Consider the following 17715-nt stretch of genomic DNA (forward strand, 5'->3'; position numbering starts at 1 on the left):
GCTGAGCTCGTGCGGTCCGGCGGAGGAGAGAAGAGCGGACCAATCAGCGGACGAGTGACGGGGTGGGACAGCAGCCAATCGGCCGCAGCGCAGTGATGCCGCTTTGATTAACGGAGAGATAGACTTTCAAGCGGCAGAGCGAGTGCTCGTGATCTGATGGCATCTAGGCAAAGCTACACCTACGTCCCAGATAAACTGCGAGGGAGGTAAGGACCAAACAGCAGCAGAGTGCCTCACTGGTACTCTGAAAGACTCCTTTGTTTGACGGAAACTGTGCTCTGAAACGCATGGCTGAGCTTTCAAGATGCCTCTGGAGCTACAACTTGATATAAATACTTCATTTTAATTAGAAAATAGCTGTCAGATTAATCATTAATCATCAATCTGTGTTTTCAGAACAAGTCACATCGTCATTTGTCTTGTGAATTTTTTTTTTTTTTTTTTATTCACATGAATCCAAATCATAAAAGGCAGGGCAAGCACAATTTGTACACAAGGTAATTCAAAGTGCTTTACAGCTACATAAAATCACAAGATGGCAATAAAATCATTCCAATAAAACAAACAAAAAAAAACAACATTAAAAATAATCATTAATTCATTCATTTAAAAGTGAAGAGTGCAGATAAAATACTTTCAGGTGTCATATGCAAAGCTAAACAGAACTGTGTTCAGCCTGGATTTAAACATTGTCAGAGTTGAGGCCTGTCTCACATCTTCTGGAAGGCTGTTCCAGATGTTAGGAGCATCAAACTGAAACACAGCCTCGCCTTGTTTAGTCCTGACTCTGGGCCCCAGCAGGAGACCCCTCCCTGAGGTTCTCAGAGCCCGAGTTGGTTCATATGGCTCTAACATGTCAGAGATGTACTTTGGCGCTTGACCATGAAGAGACTTGTACACAAGCAGAGCTGTTTTAAAGTCTATTCTCTGAGCGACAGGAAGCCAGTGCAGAGACCTGAGCACTGGACTAATATGGTCGTATTTCCTGGTTCTAGTCAGGACTCGAGCAGCAGCGTTCTGGATGTACTGCAGCTGTCTTACAGCCCGTTTAGAGAGCCCAGTGAGCAGGCCGTTACAGCAGTCTAACCTGCTGGAGACAAACGCATGGATCAGTCTTTCTAAGTCTGGTTTAGACACTATTCCTTTGATTCTGGCAATGTTTTTTAGATGGTAAAAAGCTGCTGATGTTATTGATTTAATGTGGCTGTTAAAGTTCAGGTCTGAGTCCAATATTACCCCAAGATTTCTAACTTGATAATTAGGTTTTAGAGAGAGAGTCTCAAGGTGACTGATAACACTTTCTCTTTGTTTCTGTGGGGCCACAGACAATGATTTCAGTTTTGTCTGAGTTTAGCTGGAGAAAATTGTTTGGCATCCACACACTGATCTGTTCAATGCAGCGACACAATGTATCTACAGGCCCGTGTTCTTCTGCCATCTCTATGCAGATCTGAGTGTCATCTGCATAGTTGTGGTTGGACACATTACAGTGCGTTCAGACCGGAATCTTTCGCGCGACGTGATTACATACAAAGTCAATGCAAAGACGCGAATTGGAGCCAGCGGCGCGAACACTGCCGCGCGAGTGACAAGATGCGAATTCAAGCGAGTTCAGAAAATCCAACTTTTGCGACATATTCGCATCACGACAGCCTATCAGCGTTGAGATTCTGGACGACAGTGACGTGGAGACAGATGGACAGGCGTTCCGCAGCTGAAATGGAGTCGTGTCTGGGTCAGTGACATCATCCGGAGGTGTACTCAGCTCGGATAATTTCACCGCCTTCTCCAGGATTTGCGTCTGGATGACGGCCTCTTCCAGCGGTATTTCAGCAACTACAGGTGCTCCATTTCAGCTGCGGTGCGCCTGTAGTTGGTGTCCTGCCGAGAGATCACGGCACCGATCCTCCCGAACAGGTCATCAAACTGGGTCCTGGTGAGCCTGAAATACCGCTGGAAGCGGCCGTCATCCAGACGCAACTCCTGGAGAAGGCGGTGAAATTATCCGAGCTGAGTGCACCTCCGGATGATGTCACTGACCCAGACACGACGGCGTGTGCGTTTCCGACGAATCTCGGACTGCCACAGCAGGTACAAGGACGCGATGGTACTTATATCAGCCATGGTCAATGAGAGAATGAAATGGATAGCCCCTTGAGCGAAAATTCGCTCGTTGTTTACTCGCGCGTAAATTCAACTACACCCGCGGCAAAACTCGCGCGAGTAAAGGCTGATTCATACTCGGCGCAACCTCGCTCATACTAGCTGGTCGCAAATGGCGCAAACGGTCACATGTCCCAAAATTCCGCCACGCCCCCCTTCGCAAGCTAGAAAATCCTCGCGCGGCGCAAGGGCGCGCATACAACTTTTTTTCTGACTTCACGCGCGCTCAACCGGAAACAGCTGACCAAGAAAAAGGAAACATGAACACTGCAGAGACCGCGGTGACCGAGAGGGTGCGCCTCTACAAACATCTGTACGACACGTCTATGAAGTTACACTGGGACAACGTTTGACAAAGTTTGTCTTGTTGCAAAGGACAAACATTCCACCTTCTCTTCTGTTTTTGCCGCAGCCGCTTAGCTCTGAGATACATATACAGTTCTACACCCAGAGTAAATTCATTCCTCATCAGATGTGCCAGCCTCTGCTGACGTGACACCACAGGTGGCCTTTTGTATGCTTTCTTCATATGCTTTTCAGCTTGTTTCCTCAACAGTGACGCTCGCTGGTCTGGAGAGAACTGCAAATGTGACGCATTCTCGGCGCAAACTGCGTTTTTGAGCTGAAGGAACTGTGAAGGGGCTGGCGCTTTCGATGACGTCATTAATGGTTCTCGAGCCAGAACAGTTGCGCGTTTGCGCCGAGTATGAATCAGCCTTTAACGCGGTCCGGTCTGAACGCACCGTTATAGCTGCGTATTAGCTGGCCTAATGGAAGCATGTACAGATTGAACTATAGGGGTCCCAGGATTGACCCCTGGGGAAGCCCACAGGTCATAGCCATTTGGTCTGAGACACAGTTACCAATTTCAACAAAAGAAGACAATGTTAGTAAATGGTTTATAAGAGCAGCAAGTCACAGATAGATTATTCTATTCCTGAATATGTGTAACAACCATTTAAAAAAAAAAACATACAAGTTTAAGCCCAACTTTATACTCCCAATGCAACGCAAACAGTGCAGATAGGTCAGAGATTTTGGTGTATTATTTCAGTAGCTGATAAAATAGCCTCAAGCTGCTGACAAGCCGTGATGAGCGTGCAGGCTAGAGGTCCAATAAGATGACTTCTTCCCATCTCTACGCCTCCAGATTTCATTTATCTTTTTGAAGATCCGTCTTCAGATGATACACTTGAAGACTTTTATCAGATCCACCCGGCCTTTTGATTTTATGTCCTGCATTATTAATACGAGATGACTCTCACAGAGCGAATGGAACCTACCTGATTTTCTGCAATAATAAATCACAAGATATCATCTGATCAAGTCACAAGTGTAGACAAAGAAATTTAGCAGAATTCCTGCCTTTCATCTTTTTATTGAACACTAGAGAACAAAGACAGAAAAACAGCTGTTTATGGTAGATGCAAATCAGTTCTGCATCTCCAAAGCTGTTTCCCCTCAGGTATACTCTGAAGGTATAGCGTGATAAGCTCTTAGAGGACGCTCCGAGGGGAGAATTTTTGTAAAGAAAAACAATGCAGCTCAAAATCACTTTATTTATCTGTTTGGATCTTCATTGTTGTAAAAGTGTCATTGCTTTTGGAATACAAAGCTAAAGAAGTCACAAACACAGAGGAGACACAAACAGGTGCTGTTAAAAGAAAACCGTTCAAAGCTTTTCTGATGGGTAACAAACACTTAAATCTGTGGGTTAATTTGTTAATCTTTTAACCATGGGCTGACAGAAAATCTCTTCACGTGTTTTGAAATATTAGAACAATTCGAGAGCTTGATAACACACAAATCCGTAGTTGGAAAGGAGACAATGAAATGCAGAGACGTTTAGAGACAAAAAGCAAGACCCATTCTTGCTTGGAAAGACTAAGCCTTCCGTCGGAGCTCTTTTTATACCAAACTCTGACACCCTATCTCCCACCAAGTGATGTACAGACAGTAGCATCTTTTAGAAAGGCGTTGCTTTCTGTTTTTTGAGCTTAAATGTTCTATTTGCAGATGTTCGTCAGTGAAAACACTAAAAGTCATTACTTTTGTACTTGTGTCTGTTGAATAAAGGGGAAAGCCCTATTTAAAAAGATGCCAAACAGCACTTCAGGACTGGATGCTGAATTATTGAACTGGCAACAATGGAAGCATCTGTCAGCGGCACAACGTTGCATGAGCTACACAGAAACTGAGGCCATCACTTTTCTGTCACTTTTTTTTTTTTAAGGTGCCGTAATTAACACAGCAGTATAATCTCTATTCAGCCAATTACTCAAGACGCTGAACCTGTAACTGAGAAGTGAGGGGGGGGGGGCAACAACTACCTCATGAAGAAATGTGGACTGGGTAATACAGGTAGGCTATGCACAGCGGCCAGCCATGCTTAAGGGATCCAGCTGAGTACAATTACTGCTCCCGCTTTTGAAGCTTTATTTCAACCCCAAGAAGAAGAAAAAAACAAGTCCAAAAAAAGAAAAGGGGGGAAAACTCTTTATTCAAGACACTAAGAAAGCTGATGCAGAGGCTAAGTTACATACACGGTGCACACCAGGTGCATTCCACTCGGCATCAAACAAAGCAAGAAAAACTAAGAAAGCAGGTTTTAAAACAGTACAAAACGCAAAATTATTTCAGAGTAGTTCATCTCTCCATGGACACAGATGTGAAAGTATATATATCGCCAGCGCTGCCTGATTGTTGGTTGAGTTGGCAGAATTCAAGCGCCATCGCTGTCCTCGCTATCGTAGCATCTGTTCCTCTTAATCTGCTCCTCCACTGTCAGGTCTTGGTCGTCCTCCGTCCAAAGAGACGGGCCCTGCCTGCCCGTGTTGTGATCTGCTGCAGGGCCGTCGCTGCCCTCATCCGTTCCCCTCACATCTCTCGCATCCATCCCGAAATCCAAAAGGTCATCCAGCGCTGATACTGGAGGCCTCCCCACGGCAGATTGACTGAAGATGTCGCATTTGAAATCAGACAGCAGGCTGGAGCCGCTCGAACTCAGGCCGGCAAAAACATCCTCGAGGAAGCTCGACGTGCTAATCTTTGGCTCGGTGGCTGCGTGTTCGAAAGCGAGCGTTGCCTCGGCTGTCTCTGTGAAAAAATTTGCGTCTGAATGGCAGTCTGTGGCTTCAATGTGTTTGGCACCCGCTGGCACAAAAATATTATCCCTCTGTGCCAAATGCAGCAATTCACTTGGCATCCATATTGCTTCTTTGCAGGGATCAGTTTGAGGGAAATCTGCTGTCTTAGTAGCATTTGTCTCAGAGAGCGGCTGCTCTTTCTCTTCCTCAGCCTCGTTAGGCCACAGAACCAGGATGTCTTGGTCAAATAAAGTCTGGTTATTGTTATTGTTGGAATTTTCGTTCAGCGCCCGTGGCACAGCTGTCTCCTCATCTATTAACGTGACCTTTACTGTCTCCCCATCGTTCAAACTGTCATCATTTCCACTCTCTATCTCCTCCTGCCTCTCCTTAAAAGATGCACTATCCACCTGCCTGTCATGTCCAGTTTCTTCCACTTCCTCCACTCTTCCCGCACTTTTGTCTTCATCAGTCTCCCTCACTTTCATCCTTTCCCCGTCCCCAGCATCATTCCCTCCTCTCCGCTTCTTCTCTTCCACTCCAGAGTCAATTTCAGAACCCAGTTGCGCCACAGCCTCAGAGCCACTGTTGGAGTCTTTGCTTTCTTGAGTGGGAGTAACAGTCGCCGGTTCCTCGGCCACAGCTGCGGGGGAGGCCTGAACCTCAGGGGCCGCTGGCGTCTCTTCGAGCTCTTTCCCGCTTTCCCTTGAACAGTCACTCTTTAGCACCTTGTTAGTGTCCTGGGGTCCACTTTGTTCTTCAACCACGGGAGCGCCGGTCTCTTTTAATGAAGGCTGATTTAAGTGGTCTTTTTCCTGAACTGAGTCCTCCTGAGGGGGCCATGGTGGCTTATTAAACTTCAACTCCTCCTCAATAGTGAAGGGTTTCTTTGGAGAATCTACTTGTGGAGGCCACACTAGTGAAATCTTACTTGTGGGCTTTTTGTTCTCGTCCACTACTTTGCTTTGGTCATCCTCCTGGGCAATGACTGTTCTCTGAGCGGTGGAATATCTGGAATCTTTCTTTTCAGGTGATGGGGATTTTGTGGCTGAATTCTGCTGAGTCTTATTATTCCAAAGTTCTTTGTGTGGTTTTTGTCCAAATCCCTCGTCGTAATTTCCTTTGGACTTGAACAGCTGCTTGTAGTGTGGCGTGCAGTACATTCGTCCATGGAGAGAGGCATAGTTGCCGAGGCTAAAGACAAGAAAAGAGTTTAGAAAAAAAAAAAAAAAAAGGCAAAGAAAGACATGCAACGACCATGCTTTTGCTCTGTGAAGATGCCCCACCTTAGTTTGCCTCTGCAGTGCTCGCAGCGAAAGCAGCTTTTATGGAAGTTTTGTTTGTCTGCTATCAGCAGCTCCATGGGGTACACCCTCTTCCGACACACCCTGCACAGTTCGGACTCGGGAATTCGAATTTTCTGCGAAGAAGAAGGAAATGTTGTTGTCACACCTGTTGAGGTAATTCTGCCTGGGTGAATTTCCTGGGAAGAACCACGTATTCTAACCAAACTGTAGAAAAACTACAGCTGCTCAATGACCAAATTCCAGTTAAGATTCATTTCATTTATTAGCTCTAAGTGTATCGTGTTATTGGAAAGATTTTCATGGACCTGGAGAGAACGGATTCAAATAAATGACTTTTTTTTTTCAAATCGTAGTAGATTAGAGAGAAACGATCCTTAAAAGAATGGTGTTCATACAACTTTTTTGCGCAAGTCTGACTGAAATTGTACTGAACTGAATTTAAACAGCTCAGAAAATTCAATCAAATTACTCCTGATTGTATACTTTCTTCAGACTATGAAAGTAGAAAGCACGAGTGTGCCGAGTGCGTTTGGAAGTAAAGAATAAATAGCGTGCGAGTGTGAGTGGGGCTATATTAGAAAGGTTTGGGAGACGACCTTTGACAAATTATTCAATGTTTTTTCTGGATTACTGACTGATAGACTAAGACAGCCAATTTAGCTTCTCATTTCTCTCTTAAAAAAAAAAAACCCTGTTGTTTGCAGAATTGAGCAAAGGTTCTCCGTGCTGTTTGTCATTCAAAGCCTGTGATATTAGCTCTTCCAAAAATAAACACACATTTAGTGGGTGTTCTGAGAAAAATATGCAGATTCTTCTGAACGGTTGCATACATATTTAACATTTCAAACAGAGGGAAGAGTTGTTTAATAAAAAAAAAAAAAAAACACATTATTTAGTTCTTTCCAGCAAATTTCCAGTGAAACTTTTTTTTTTTGCAGATTTCTGCAGGTTGTGTTAGAGGGAGCGAGAGCAAACGGTGAGTGTGCAAACACGGCGCCGATGCTTCCAGGTGCCTCGATGAAAAGAAGGAATTAGTTTCACTGTAAAGAGCAACACATTTCCCCACAAATGACACGTCTTTACAGGACTAAGAGGGATTTTCATGATTACCGCAGCGGCTCTGGAAATGTAATTACCTCTATTTTAGAGCTCACTTTGGAAATGAAACGTAACAATAAAAAAAATAAAAAAATAAATTAAGGCTAATGCTTGCTTCTTGCCAGAGACGGAGATTTCCAGCAGCTCGCTGCTCTCACGGAGAAATCAGCACGGCACACTCAGGAGTGAGAAATATTAGTCCGATGTGCAAACAACGTTAACAGCATTATACATCGGGGGCACAAATAAACAGAAGCGTTTAATCTGTGAATATTAAAAAATGGGGCCGCTTCCCGTCTTTCCACACAGTGCAGGCGATGCGTCAAACTGCTCGCACACAAAAGCAGGTTAAACACACCGTTTAGTATCCTCATGCTGCACAGCTCGGTTTACCCGTCACAAAGGTCTCCTGCTGGTGGGTTACGATCTGTGAGGTCCTCTGCTCCGTGACGCTGAAACCCAGGTTCTGCAGGACCCCTTCGCTCTCGGCCCACGACTGCTGGAAGCTTTTCAGCAGGTCTTCGGCGGAGGCCTCGGGGGCTTGAACTTTGCCCCGAACTACATCTGCGTAGGACGGAGGGTTACCGCGGGTCAGGGAGCTCCCAGAGTGCATTTCACTCCTGGTCTCACTTGTCATGTTTCCGAAGTCGTCGACACTGTAGAACTGCTCGGTGACCGAAGTGGTTTCAGAGTGTCCCGCCGGTTCGGGAAACGCCGACTCGGATTCCCTTCTTTCTATTTGCTCCCTGAGCTCTCGAGCCGCTTGAGAACTATGCTCTCCGGTCTCAAACACATCCTTTATTGCTTTGACGTTAAACGTCGGCACTTCTTCGCTTCTTGGAGTCTGCGCGTCAGCCTCTGCGTCCTCCGTGTCGCTCCCCAGCCTCTCGGATATTACAATTGGCTCTTTTCTGGAGTAAGTTTTGGGTTGTGAAGACTCAAATCTGTTTACTAGCTTTGATAAATCAACTCTTGGAAGATCCTCCTTCAGAAGGTCTATGGAAACGATTCCAGTGGCTTCCTCGCTATCGGGTCCCAAACGCTCGGGAATATCGATTGGATCCTTCCGCATGTAGGTCTTGCTCACTTCGGCCTTCTGCGCCTCCTCGAAGAAAGACTTTTTGTCCCTGACAGTCATCATGGAATCCACCATCTCCGTCACGTCCTCCATCCCATGCTCGCTTCTCTCTTCGGGAGTCTCCCTGTCACCGAACGGGGACGACTGCCCTCCTTCAGCCACGAAAAACTCCTGCACCGGCATGGGAGGCGGCGGGGTCATTCCACGAGACAGCTTGGTGGTGGTGTCCTTCAGTTTCACCAGCTTCTCCGAGCGGCTGAGGGTGGGGGAGGGGGTAGCCCTGTTGAAGGCAGAGGTGGGTGTAAATGATTTGCGAGAAGAGGGTGGAGGCGTCCAGGGTGGAGGAGAAGGAGTCACTCTGAGCGGCGAGTCGACCCTCCTCGACTCGATAGTGATAAAAGTAGGCGATGGAGTGCGGATGCTCGCCAGCGAGGAGGACACTCTCTGATCGACCACCTCACTCATCTCCTGATGCACTCTGCTCTCTTGGATTGACCTTTTCTCCTCCGCTTTCTTTTCAGTTTTGGCCGAGCCGATGTTAACCTTCGACACCTTTGCAGTCGCCCCACTGAAAACCTTCCTCTCTGGCTTTGGTGGCACCGGCGGCGGTGGCGGCCCCTCTTTCCCCACCTCCTTTCCCTCCGCTGTTAGGTTTTCCTCCACCAGCGTGAGCTTTGCTTGAATCGTGCTCTTCACATAAGCCAACATCTCTCTCAGCTTCTTCTTGCTTTGGTGTTTAGCAATTTCTAAGAAATTCCTTTTCTCATCCGAGCCCATGGCCCAGTCAGGGACCTCGCTTATGACCACCCTGACAGTGTTGGGGTCTATTCTGCTCGGTGTACCCTCCAGCTCTTTTATTTGAGCAATTAGCTGCTGCATGGCGCTGCATTTCTCTGAATCGGGGATCTCTTCAGGCCGAGCCTCGTCTTTATTGGACACTTTCCCTGCATCTTTCACCGACACATCCTTCGGTTCGACTTTGGACTTTCCCGCCTTTATCTGCATTGTATTTGTCGCCTGTAGCTTCATTTGCTGCTGTTGCATCTGAACGGTCTGCTGCCTCTGAAGGTTCTGCTGCACCACACTCTCGGTCACGACAACTTCCTCGTGCCTTTGAATGTGCTGTGCCTTCACGCTCTGCTGACTGTGAGAGACAGACACAAGGTTTTGTCCTTGACGCGTTGCTGCAGATGTTATCTTAGCCACCTTAGGCTTTGAAACAGTAACCAATGGCGACAGGTTTACTTCGGCGTCATTTTTTTGCACCGGTTTTCCTTTTTTCACCTGAGCCTCCAACTCAGCCTCTTTCACGGGCGGCCTCACCTGATTTTTCTTCTCTTTTACCTTCACTTCAGTTTTAACTTCCATTCTTGCTGAAGTCAGCTGGCTGCTCTCCAAACTCACTTTTGATTCAACTCTTTGTGACGCATTAGTTTTCTCTTGCGAATGCGTTTCACTTTTCATCGTTTCCTTTTGCCCCAAACCGTCGCACTTCTCCTCTTTCTTCTCTGCTGGCATTTTGAACGTTTTCACTTTGAAACTCGGAGCTGCTTTTGGGATTTTAGTTGGCTGAGAGTGACTCGTTTTCCCCTCCTGCGTCAGAGGCACATTGATATTCTTTACATCCTCAGTTTTCAATGTGACCGCAGCCTGAGTTTGAAGATTTCCATTTTCTCGGACAGCGCTCTGTGTGGCGGCGACAGACCTGGTGCTGGATTTCTTGATAATCTGCTGCTGCTCCGTGACTGAAGATGTGACTGCGTTCGAGCTTGACCGCATTTCTTTATCCAAGGCCTCGTGATGAGACTGAGAAACTGAAATAGTCTGATTAACATCAGCTGAGGGAAGGATTTTCTCAGAGGGCTGCTTGCTGGAAATATTCTTTTTATCGAGGGGCACATTAGACGACGCAGGGCTCGACTTTTTATTCATCACTGAGATTGAGGGTTTGCTTAAGGGGATGCTGGACGGGCTTTTCTTTGCAGCCAAGTCTCGGGGCAACAGTCCCTCTTCACTCTTTGCTCGTGTCACTTCTATGGCCTCTTCTCTTTCAGCGTTCTGTGCTGCAGAGACCTCCTTACTGGCGGCAGAGAATTGGATATTAACTGGTGGTGACGAGGGAGTAGAGACTTTAACCCTCTCTTCTTCCTCCGACTTTTGCAGGCGGAATCTCTCCTCTGCGAGCATGAGAGGGGTTTTAAATTTGCGAGCGTATGGTCTCGGCTTTGGGGCTGGAGCAGGGTCTGGAGGTGGAGGCAGTTTTATGGGAGGGACAAACACTTTCTTTGGTGGCTGTGGGCTTTGCTCTGCTTTAACAACGGGGACGCTCTGCATTTTTCTCGGCAATGCCGCTGCTGCTTTAATTTGACTGCTCGTTTCAGTCTGTTGGATTATTTCCCGTTTAACCTCCTGAACTTTAGCCTCCTCTTTCTGGACTGCTATTTCTTGACTAGTTAGAAGCTGAGGTGGTGGTGGAGGAGGAGGAGGAGGAGTTGGTTGTTTTTTCTGCCATTTGGGTTTAACTTGTAGGGGCTGCTTCTGTGGTTCCGGCTGCTTGGGTATTTTAAATAAAGTCTTCCCGAAAGGCTTCCCAAGCTTCGCAGGAGGAGGCTGAGGTATTGCGTTAAGCTCTTGCTGCGATGGAGGTGGGGGGAGAAAATCTTGTCCGCCTACAGCGGATGGAGGCGGAGGAGGTGGTGGAGGTGGGAAGAAATCAGGCTCAGACTTCAAGCATTCCATGGGAGGTGGAGGCGGCGGAGGTGGGGGCGGCAGGTCGCTGTCCTGCCTCATGATAGAAGGCCGGGATGTGGGTGATGCTGGGCTCTCCGTCACCGGGGACGGCGGTGGAGGGAGGGAGAGCTCGGACTCAGAGGGTGGAGGTGGCGAGGTGGGAGGAGGTGGGAAGTGAATCTCCGGTTTCACCTTTTTAATGGCACCTTTCCCTCTCATGTCGAGGCTCTTCAGGTTTTTGAAGTTGTGCTTCTGCGTGAGAGCCTTACTCTCAGTCTGCTTCTGTGATGTCGACGCTTGCTCCGACACGGTTACATTCTGCTTGTGCACGACCGTCTTCTCCGTCACCGTCGTCTGCACCTGTTTGACTGTCTTTGTCTCGCACGTCTGCTTGCTTGAAATATTCGTCTGGGATGCGTTTTGCACCTCTTTCATCACATTCACGTCGACTGCTTTTGTCTCCATTTGATCATTATTAGCCTTTTGTTTATGCTTTATCACAACAGGCTTCGGAGCTTGTATTTTCTGTGGGGGTGGCACATTGTCTTTCTGTTCTTTTGTGCTCTTCTGATGAGAAGCCCCAGCAGGATTGTCTGTTTTGACTACAGCTACAGAGTGGTCCTCTTGGGTTATTACCTGCATTTTCTGCGATTTGCTTTCATGGTGCCTCTGTGTGTGCTTCTGTGACTCACTGCTCTGAGAGAGGTTTTTCACAGTGGGGGCTGGAGCGAGCGCTACACTCGCACTCATAGCCTCATGTAAGCTTTCATGCTCCACTTGCTTTACAGTTGATGGATTTTTCATGGGCACTTTGGCTTTCTTGGGAGGATGCATACGTTTCTTGTTTGAATACTGTTTTCTTTGCATGAGACTCTTTATTGCCCCCTGAACGTCACCCTTAACAACTTCCTCTTTTTCCACTTGTGTCGTGTCCTGCCCTTCGTGTAGAGATTTTATGGAGGTTCTCACGTCTCCTTCCGTGCTCCCCCTGCGCTGCATTCTTGGAGAGGTCGTCGGCTCAAGCAAAAGCTGAATGGTGCCTCTAACGTCCCCTTGTTCGCTCACTTGGTGCTGGTAAATCTTTTTCTCACCTGATGCCTCGTGCAAACTTTGCAAGGCAGTGTGAATGTCTCCCCTAACAACCTCCTCTTTTTCTACCCCTTTCACAGCTTGCTTCGCCTCCTCCAGGCATTTCAGGGTCCCTTTGATATCACCTGGCACTAAATCTTCGACGCTTGCTTCTGTTTTGGCACATGCGGATTTCTCCAGTGATTCAAGAGCCCCCCTGATGTCTCCCCTGATGATTTCGGGCTTTTCCATTTCTTTGGCTTGGTGCTGGGCCTCCACAAGAGACTTCAAAGTGGTGGGTATATCTCCCTTCACCACCTCTTCTTTTTCTATTAACACCTTCTGATTGATGGCTTGCGTCAGTGAATCCAGGGCTGCGCCAAGATCCCCTTTAACGATATCCTTTTTCTCTAGGTTTTTGAAGGTGACAGCGGGCTGCGTCATGAACACTTTAACATTGCTGTGCACGTCACCCGGAACTATGTCGTCCTCCGCCACCGTGCGACCAATCTGCTGCTGATTCTTCCGCAGCAGTATTTTGGTCTCTTCAATGTCGCCACCGATGATGCGTTCCTTTTGCACCTCTTCCTGAGTTTCATCTGATTCGGACTGAAATTGCTTCAGGTAGTCTAAGGCTCCAGACTCGATGCATGTGGAGTAAAAGCTGACGTTGCCCCTTTCAGTGTCTCCGACCCTTATCCTTTTAGAGTCCTCCTCCCCTGAGTTGGAGAGAAGACGATGAAGAGTTTTACTGACATTCCCTTGAACTATATCCTCTTTCTCCAAGCTGGCTCTTTCCCCTTTATTTAAGAGGGAGTAGATGGTCATCCTCACGTCTCCTTTCTCATCTTCTTGAATCAGAATACCACACTTGGAGGAGCCTTCTTTCTTGAGCAGGTTGTTCATGGCCTCTTGAATATCTCCACGGACAATCATCTCTTTCTCAACATCGATTCCCCTTTCCTGGTTAAAAAGCTGCTTCACCGTGGTGTTGATGTTCCCCCGCTCCTCCATGTCGATAGTTATGCCCCTTTCGGTGTCCTCCCTGCGGTTCAGGAGGTTCATCATTATGTTGCTCAGATCTCCTCTAATGATCTCCTCTTTTTGGATTTGTGGAGCCTCTTGGTTCAAGAGTTTATATTTAGCCATGCGCACGTCACCAATTTCATCCGCTTCGATGAGGACACCCTGCGAATCCACCATTTTCTGACAGTAAAGTTCCTCAAGTGTCTCTTTAACACTTTTACCAATTATCTCTGTCTTTTCCATGCTGCTCTCATTAAATTCATGAAACGGAGTAGTTTCAAATAGCCATGTCGTCGTCTTGACATCGGCCTGTGGGATTTCTTCCTTTGTCACTACAGGCTCCGTGCCGTCGGCCTCTTTGATACTGTCGAGGGGGTTCTTCTCAAAGAGCCACACTGACTGTTTGACATCCCCTTTCATGACTTCCTCTTTTGTCACTCGCTCCATGCCATCATACTCTCCGCCATCCCCCCGGATCTCATTGATCGTGCGGGTTTCAAACATCCACGTGGCAGATCTGACGTCGCCTTTTTGGATTTCACTCACGCTCACTGTTCTGATGTACTTTTGACCCATCTCATCCGTCTCAAACATCTGCTTGTTAGTCTTCACGTCGCCGCCCTGGATATCGGCGACTGTCTTTGACCTTTCTTTTATTTCTTCTGCAATTTTGTCCAGAGGCTGTGTTTCAAACCTCCACCTGGCAGAGCTGACGTCTCCTTTGTTAATGCCTTCCTCAGTCACAGCTTTAATGACATAGACCTCCTCGGAATCTCGAATTAAATCCAAGGGCTTTGTCTCAAACAGCCATCTGGCCCCCACCACGTCTCCTCTCATGATTTCTTCTTTAGTAACTGTGGTTACTTCATGATAATGGCCCTCCTTATCACGGATGGCATACAGCGGCTGGGTTTCAAACATCATGGTGTAATTTTTTACATCTCCCTTCTCCGCGTCATGCCTAAAGATGCTGGTGAGTTTTGAGATGTCCGTCTCAGTGGACTCCTCTTTTATTTGGTCCAGAGAGTACGTCTCAAAAATGAAGCGACCCTTGTCGACGTCACCCCCCTGAACGTCGGTCACGGTACGAGCTTCCTTCGTCACCTGGCTCTCTTCAGAAATGGCATCGATTGGCTGGTTCTCAAACATCCAGGTACAGTTAACCACGTTCCCCCTCTGGATGTCTTCGGCCTGCTGCGTCTTCAGCCTCTGCATCGTTTCCTCCGAGGTGGAGCTCATGATGTCAGTGGAGCGATTCTCAAAGATGTACTTCATCCTGGATACGTCTCCTGACTGGATATCGATTTCGGTGACCCTCCTGAACGAGCCGCTGTCCTCCCCCGTGATGTTTTCCAGGTTCTCGGTTTCAAAGAGGAAGCGAGCCAGCCGCACGTCCTTTCCCTGAACGTCCTCTTGGTTTACAGTGCAGGTTTTCAGAATGGTCTCAGTCTCCGACTCCGAATGGTCGCGGATGTTGTCGAGCGTCTGGGTCTCAAAAAGCCAAGTGCAGGTTTTCACGTCGCCTTTTTGCACCTCCTCTACGTCAGCCACGCTCTTTTCCCCCTTTTCATACAGAACATCCATCGGCTGAGTCTCGAACAGCCACCTGCACGTTTTCACATCTCCTCTCTCGATTTCAAGCCTTTCCTTTGCTTTATGTTCCTCATCCTCCAAATTACTGAAATATTTGATGCCGTCGAGCGGTTGAGTTTCAAAGAGCCACTTGGCCGTTTTAACATCCCCTGACTCGATCTCCTGTTTGGAAATCCCCTTAATGAGCTGGAATTTATTGATGCTCTCATCAAACTCGTCAATGGGGCGCGTTTCAAACATCCACCTGCAGCTGCGCACATCTCCCTTGACAATCTCCTCACGCCTCACAGTCCTCACCTCGTGGTAATGCCCGGAGCTGTCTTGCACAGCGTACATTGGGGTGGACTCAAACAGCACTCTGTTGGACTTGACAGATCCGCTTGTGACACCTTCGACTTGGATTTTCTGTGCCCCCTCGCATTTGCTTAAATCCATAGTTTCAAACCTTTCTTTATAGTTTGTCACATCTCCTTTGTCAAGGGCTTCAATGTTTACCGTTCTTGTAATCTCCTTCTTCTCCTCCCTTATGTTCTCCAGCGACTGACTTTCAAACACCCACTTTTGATGCCTTACATCCCCCTTCTCTTCTTCCGATGCAGCCATTTTCTTCAGTTTCCCCACTTCAAGCAGTTCTTTCAGATCTTCCATGGGCACCGTTTCGAATAGATGTTTGGCTGATCGAACGTCACCTCCTACAATCTCCTCAGAGGGCAAAGGTCGAGCATTTGCATTATCCTTTAGCGTATCCATGGGCTGAGTCTCAAAAACAAGACAGTGCTTCCTGACATCGGCTCCAAATATTTCTTCCTTTTGCGTTCTGGAGCTCTCCCATTCCTCATCCTTAATGGTGTCCAGTGTCTTTGTCTCAAAAAGCCACCTACCTTTGTTCACACCGCCTTGAGCGTTGTCCTCCATGGAAATACCACATATCAGCTTTACATTTGCTGGGTCTTTGTTGATTATATCCAAAGGCTGGGTTTCAAACATCCAGCGTGATGTCTTCACGTCTCCTTTCTCAGTCTCCTCCCTGCGGATGGTGGTAATTTCCAGCATCTCACCCGAATCCCCCCGGATGACACACATGGGCTGCGTCTCAAACATACGGGTGGTCGTCTTCACGTCGCCCTTAATCTCCTCCAGCTCAGACTTCAAGCTCAGGAAGTGGCTCTCCTCAATGGTTTCCGTTTTACCCAGGGAGGCCAGATGCTGGGTCTCAAAGAGGTACCTGGCGGTTTTCACGTCTCCGCCAGCGATGTCTTTGGTGACTGCAGCGTCCGTCTCCTGCTCGTCTTCTTGGTAGATCTTATTCAGGCAGTCTAGAGGCTGCGTTTCAAAGAGCCAAGTGGCAGTGCGGACGTCTCCCCTTGCAAGTTCAGTCTGTTTTTGCGTCTCCTCAGTCGTATCAGCAGTCTCTGTCCCCAGAGCATCAATGGACTGAGTCTCAAACATCCAAGCGGTGTGTCTGACATCTTTGCCGGCAATGATTTCCTGCTGGGCGATGTTCCTCTCCTCCCCATCTGGGGAATCATCTTTGATCGCATCCAGCGGCTTGTTTTCAAACATCCAGCGCATTGACTGCACCTCACCTTTCAGGATCTCCTCCCACTCCAGGTATTCCCCGTCAGGGCTCGAGCATTCACTCGAGTCGTTGCCGTCATTTTCAAACATAAAGCACGCCTGCTGGACGTCACCCACCATTTCCTTGCTTTCAAATGCTGCCTTTTCCTCCTCGGTGAGCTGACTCATGAAGTCTTCCTCAAGGTTCTTGCGCACCTCCGGATGAATGTGCTTGTAGAGGCGCTTCAGCTCAGCCATGCTCTTGTGTTTAAAGTACTGTTGCTTTTCCACCTTGTACTTCTGTTGGGAGGCTGGCTCATGAGGCTGGGAAGGCACATATTCAGGGATTTCGTGTGATACCTGTGGCAGGTTTGAGGGCGGGGGAGGGAAATGCTCTGTGGCCTCGTAAGCCATGGATGAGGCAGATGCTACTGATGAAGCAGCTACCTTCTTCACAGTCGAGGATGATGCGTTATAGCTGGTCATAACAGACGCTTTGGATGACTGGTTTACTGGTGCCCACTGAAACTGGTCGAAATCCACATCAACCTGTGGTTTATATGTCGTTTTAGTTTAGGAGAGAAGGACAGTAGAAGGATGACGGACTTGTTTTTAGAGAACTGATATCATTTTTTTTTTTTGTCATCAAAAACACAGAAAAAGGACAGTTTTGAAGTTTAGACACAACTATTAAGCTGTAACAAAGTTTCATGATTTGTGTTGCTTAATCAAATTCCTTTTCCAAATCTAAAAGCAAAAGCTTCAAATAAAACCCAAAATCTGAAGGTAAACGCACAAATACACACATCTTTTCACTTTTTTAAAAGTCAGTTACGGACTTGAGTGAAATATTCACAGAACTGCAGACAGTAATGCAAGTTTTTTTTTTTTTTTTTTGCTTTGTTCTGGGTTTTCCTTTTAACATGTTGGAAAGAAAAAGCCTGAGTAATGACTGAGTAATGACAAGGTCTTTTATCCAGTCCAATTAAGTTCCCAGCACGGCGTGCAC

General features: G+C 47.4%; 1 protein-coding gene across 2 annotated transcripts in view; it reads right to left on the bottom strand.

The window, feature by feature from the left end:
* Nucleotides 1–6353: 6353 nt before the first annotated feature.
* xirp2a (xin actin binding repeat containing 2a) overlaps nucleotides 6354–17715 on the bottom strand; it is a 68096-nt gene continuing 56734 nt past the window's right edge. For both annotated transcript variants that reach the window (XM_075477668.1, XM_075477669.1), the window contains 3 exons: nucleotides 8048–17255; nucleotides 6536–6669; nucleotides 6354–6443 (listed from right to left, as the gene is read on the bottom strand). In XM_075477668.1, coding sequence (XP_075333783.1) covers nucleotides 6575–6669; nucleotides 8048–17255 — 9303 coding nt within the window. In that variant the 3' untranslated portion in view covers nucleotides 6354–6443; nucleotides 6536–6574. The remainder of the gene's footprint in view (nucleotides 6444–6535; nucleotides 6670–8047; nucleotides 17256–17715) is intronic.

The sequence above is a fragment of the Odontesthes bonariensis genome, chromosome 11 (assembly GCF_027942865.1).
Source record: "Odontesthes bonariensis isolate fOdoBon6 chromosome 11, fOdoBon6.hap1, whole genome shotgun sequence".
In the NCBI taxonomy this organism is placed as follows: Eukaryota; Metazoa; Chordata; class Actinopteri; order Atheriniformes; family Atherinopsidae; genus Odontesthes; species Odontesthes bonariensis.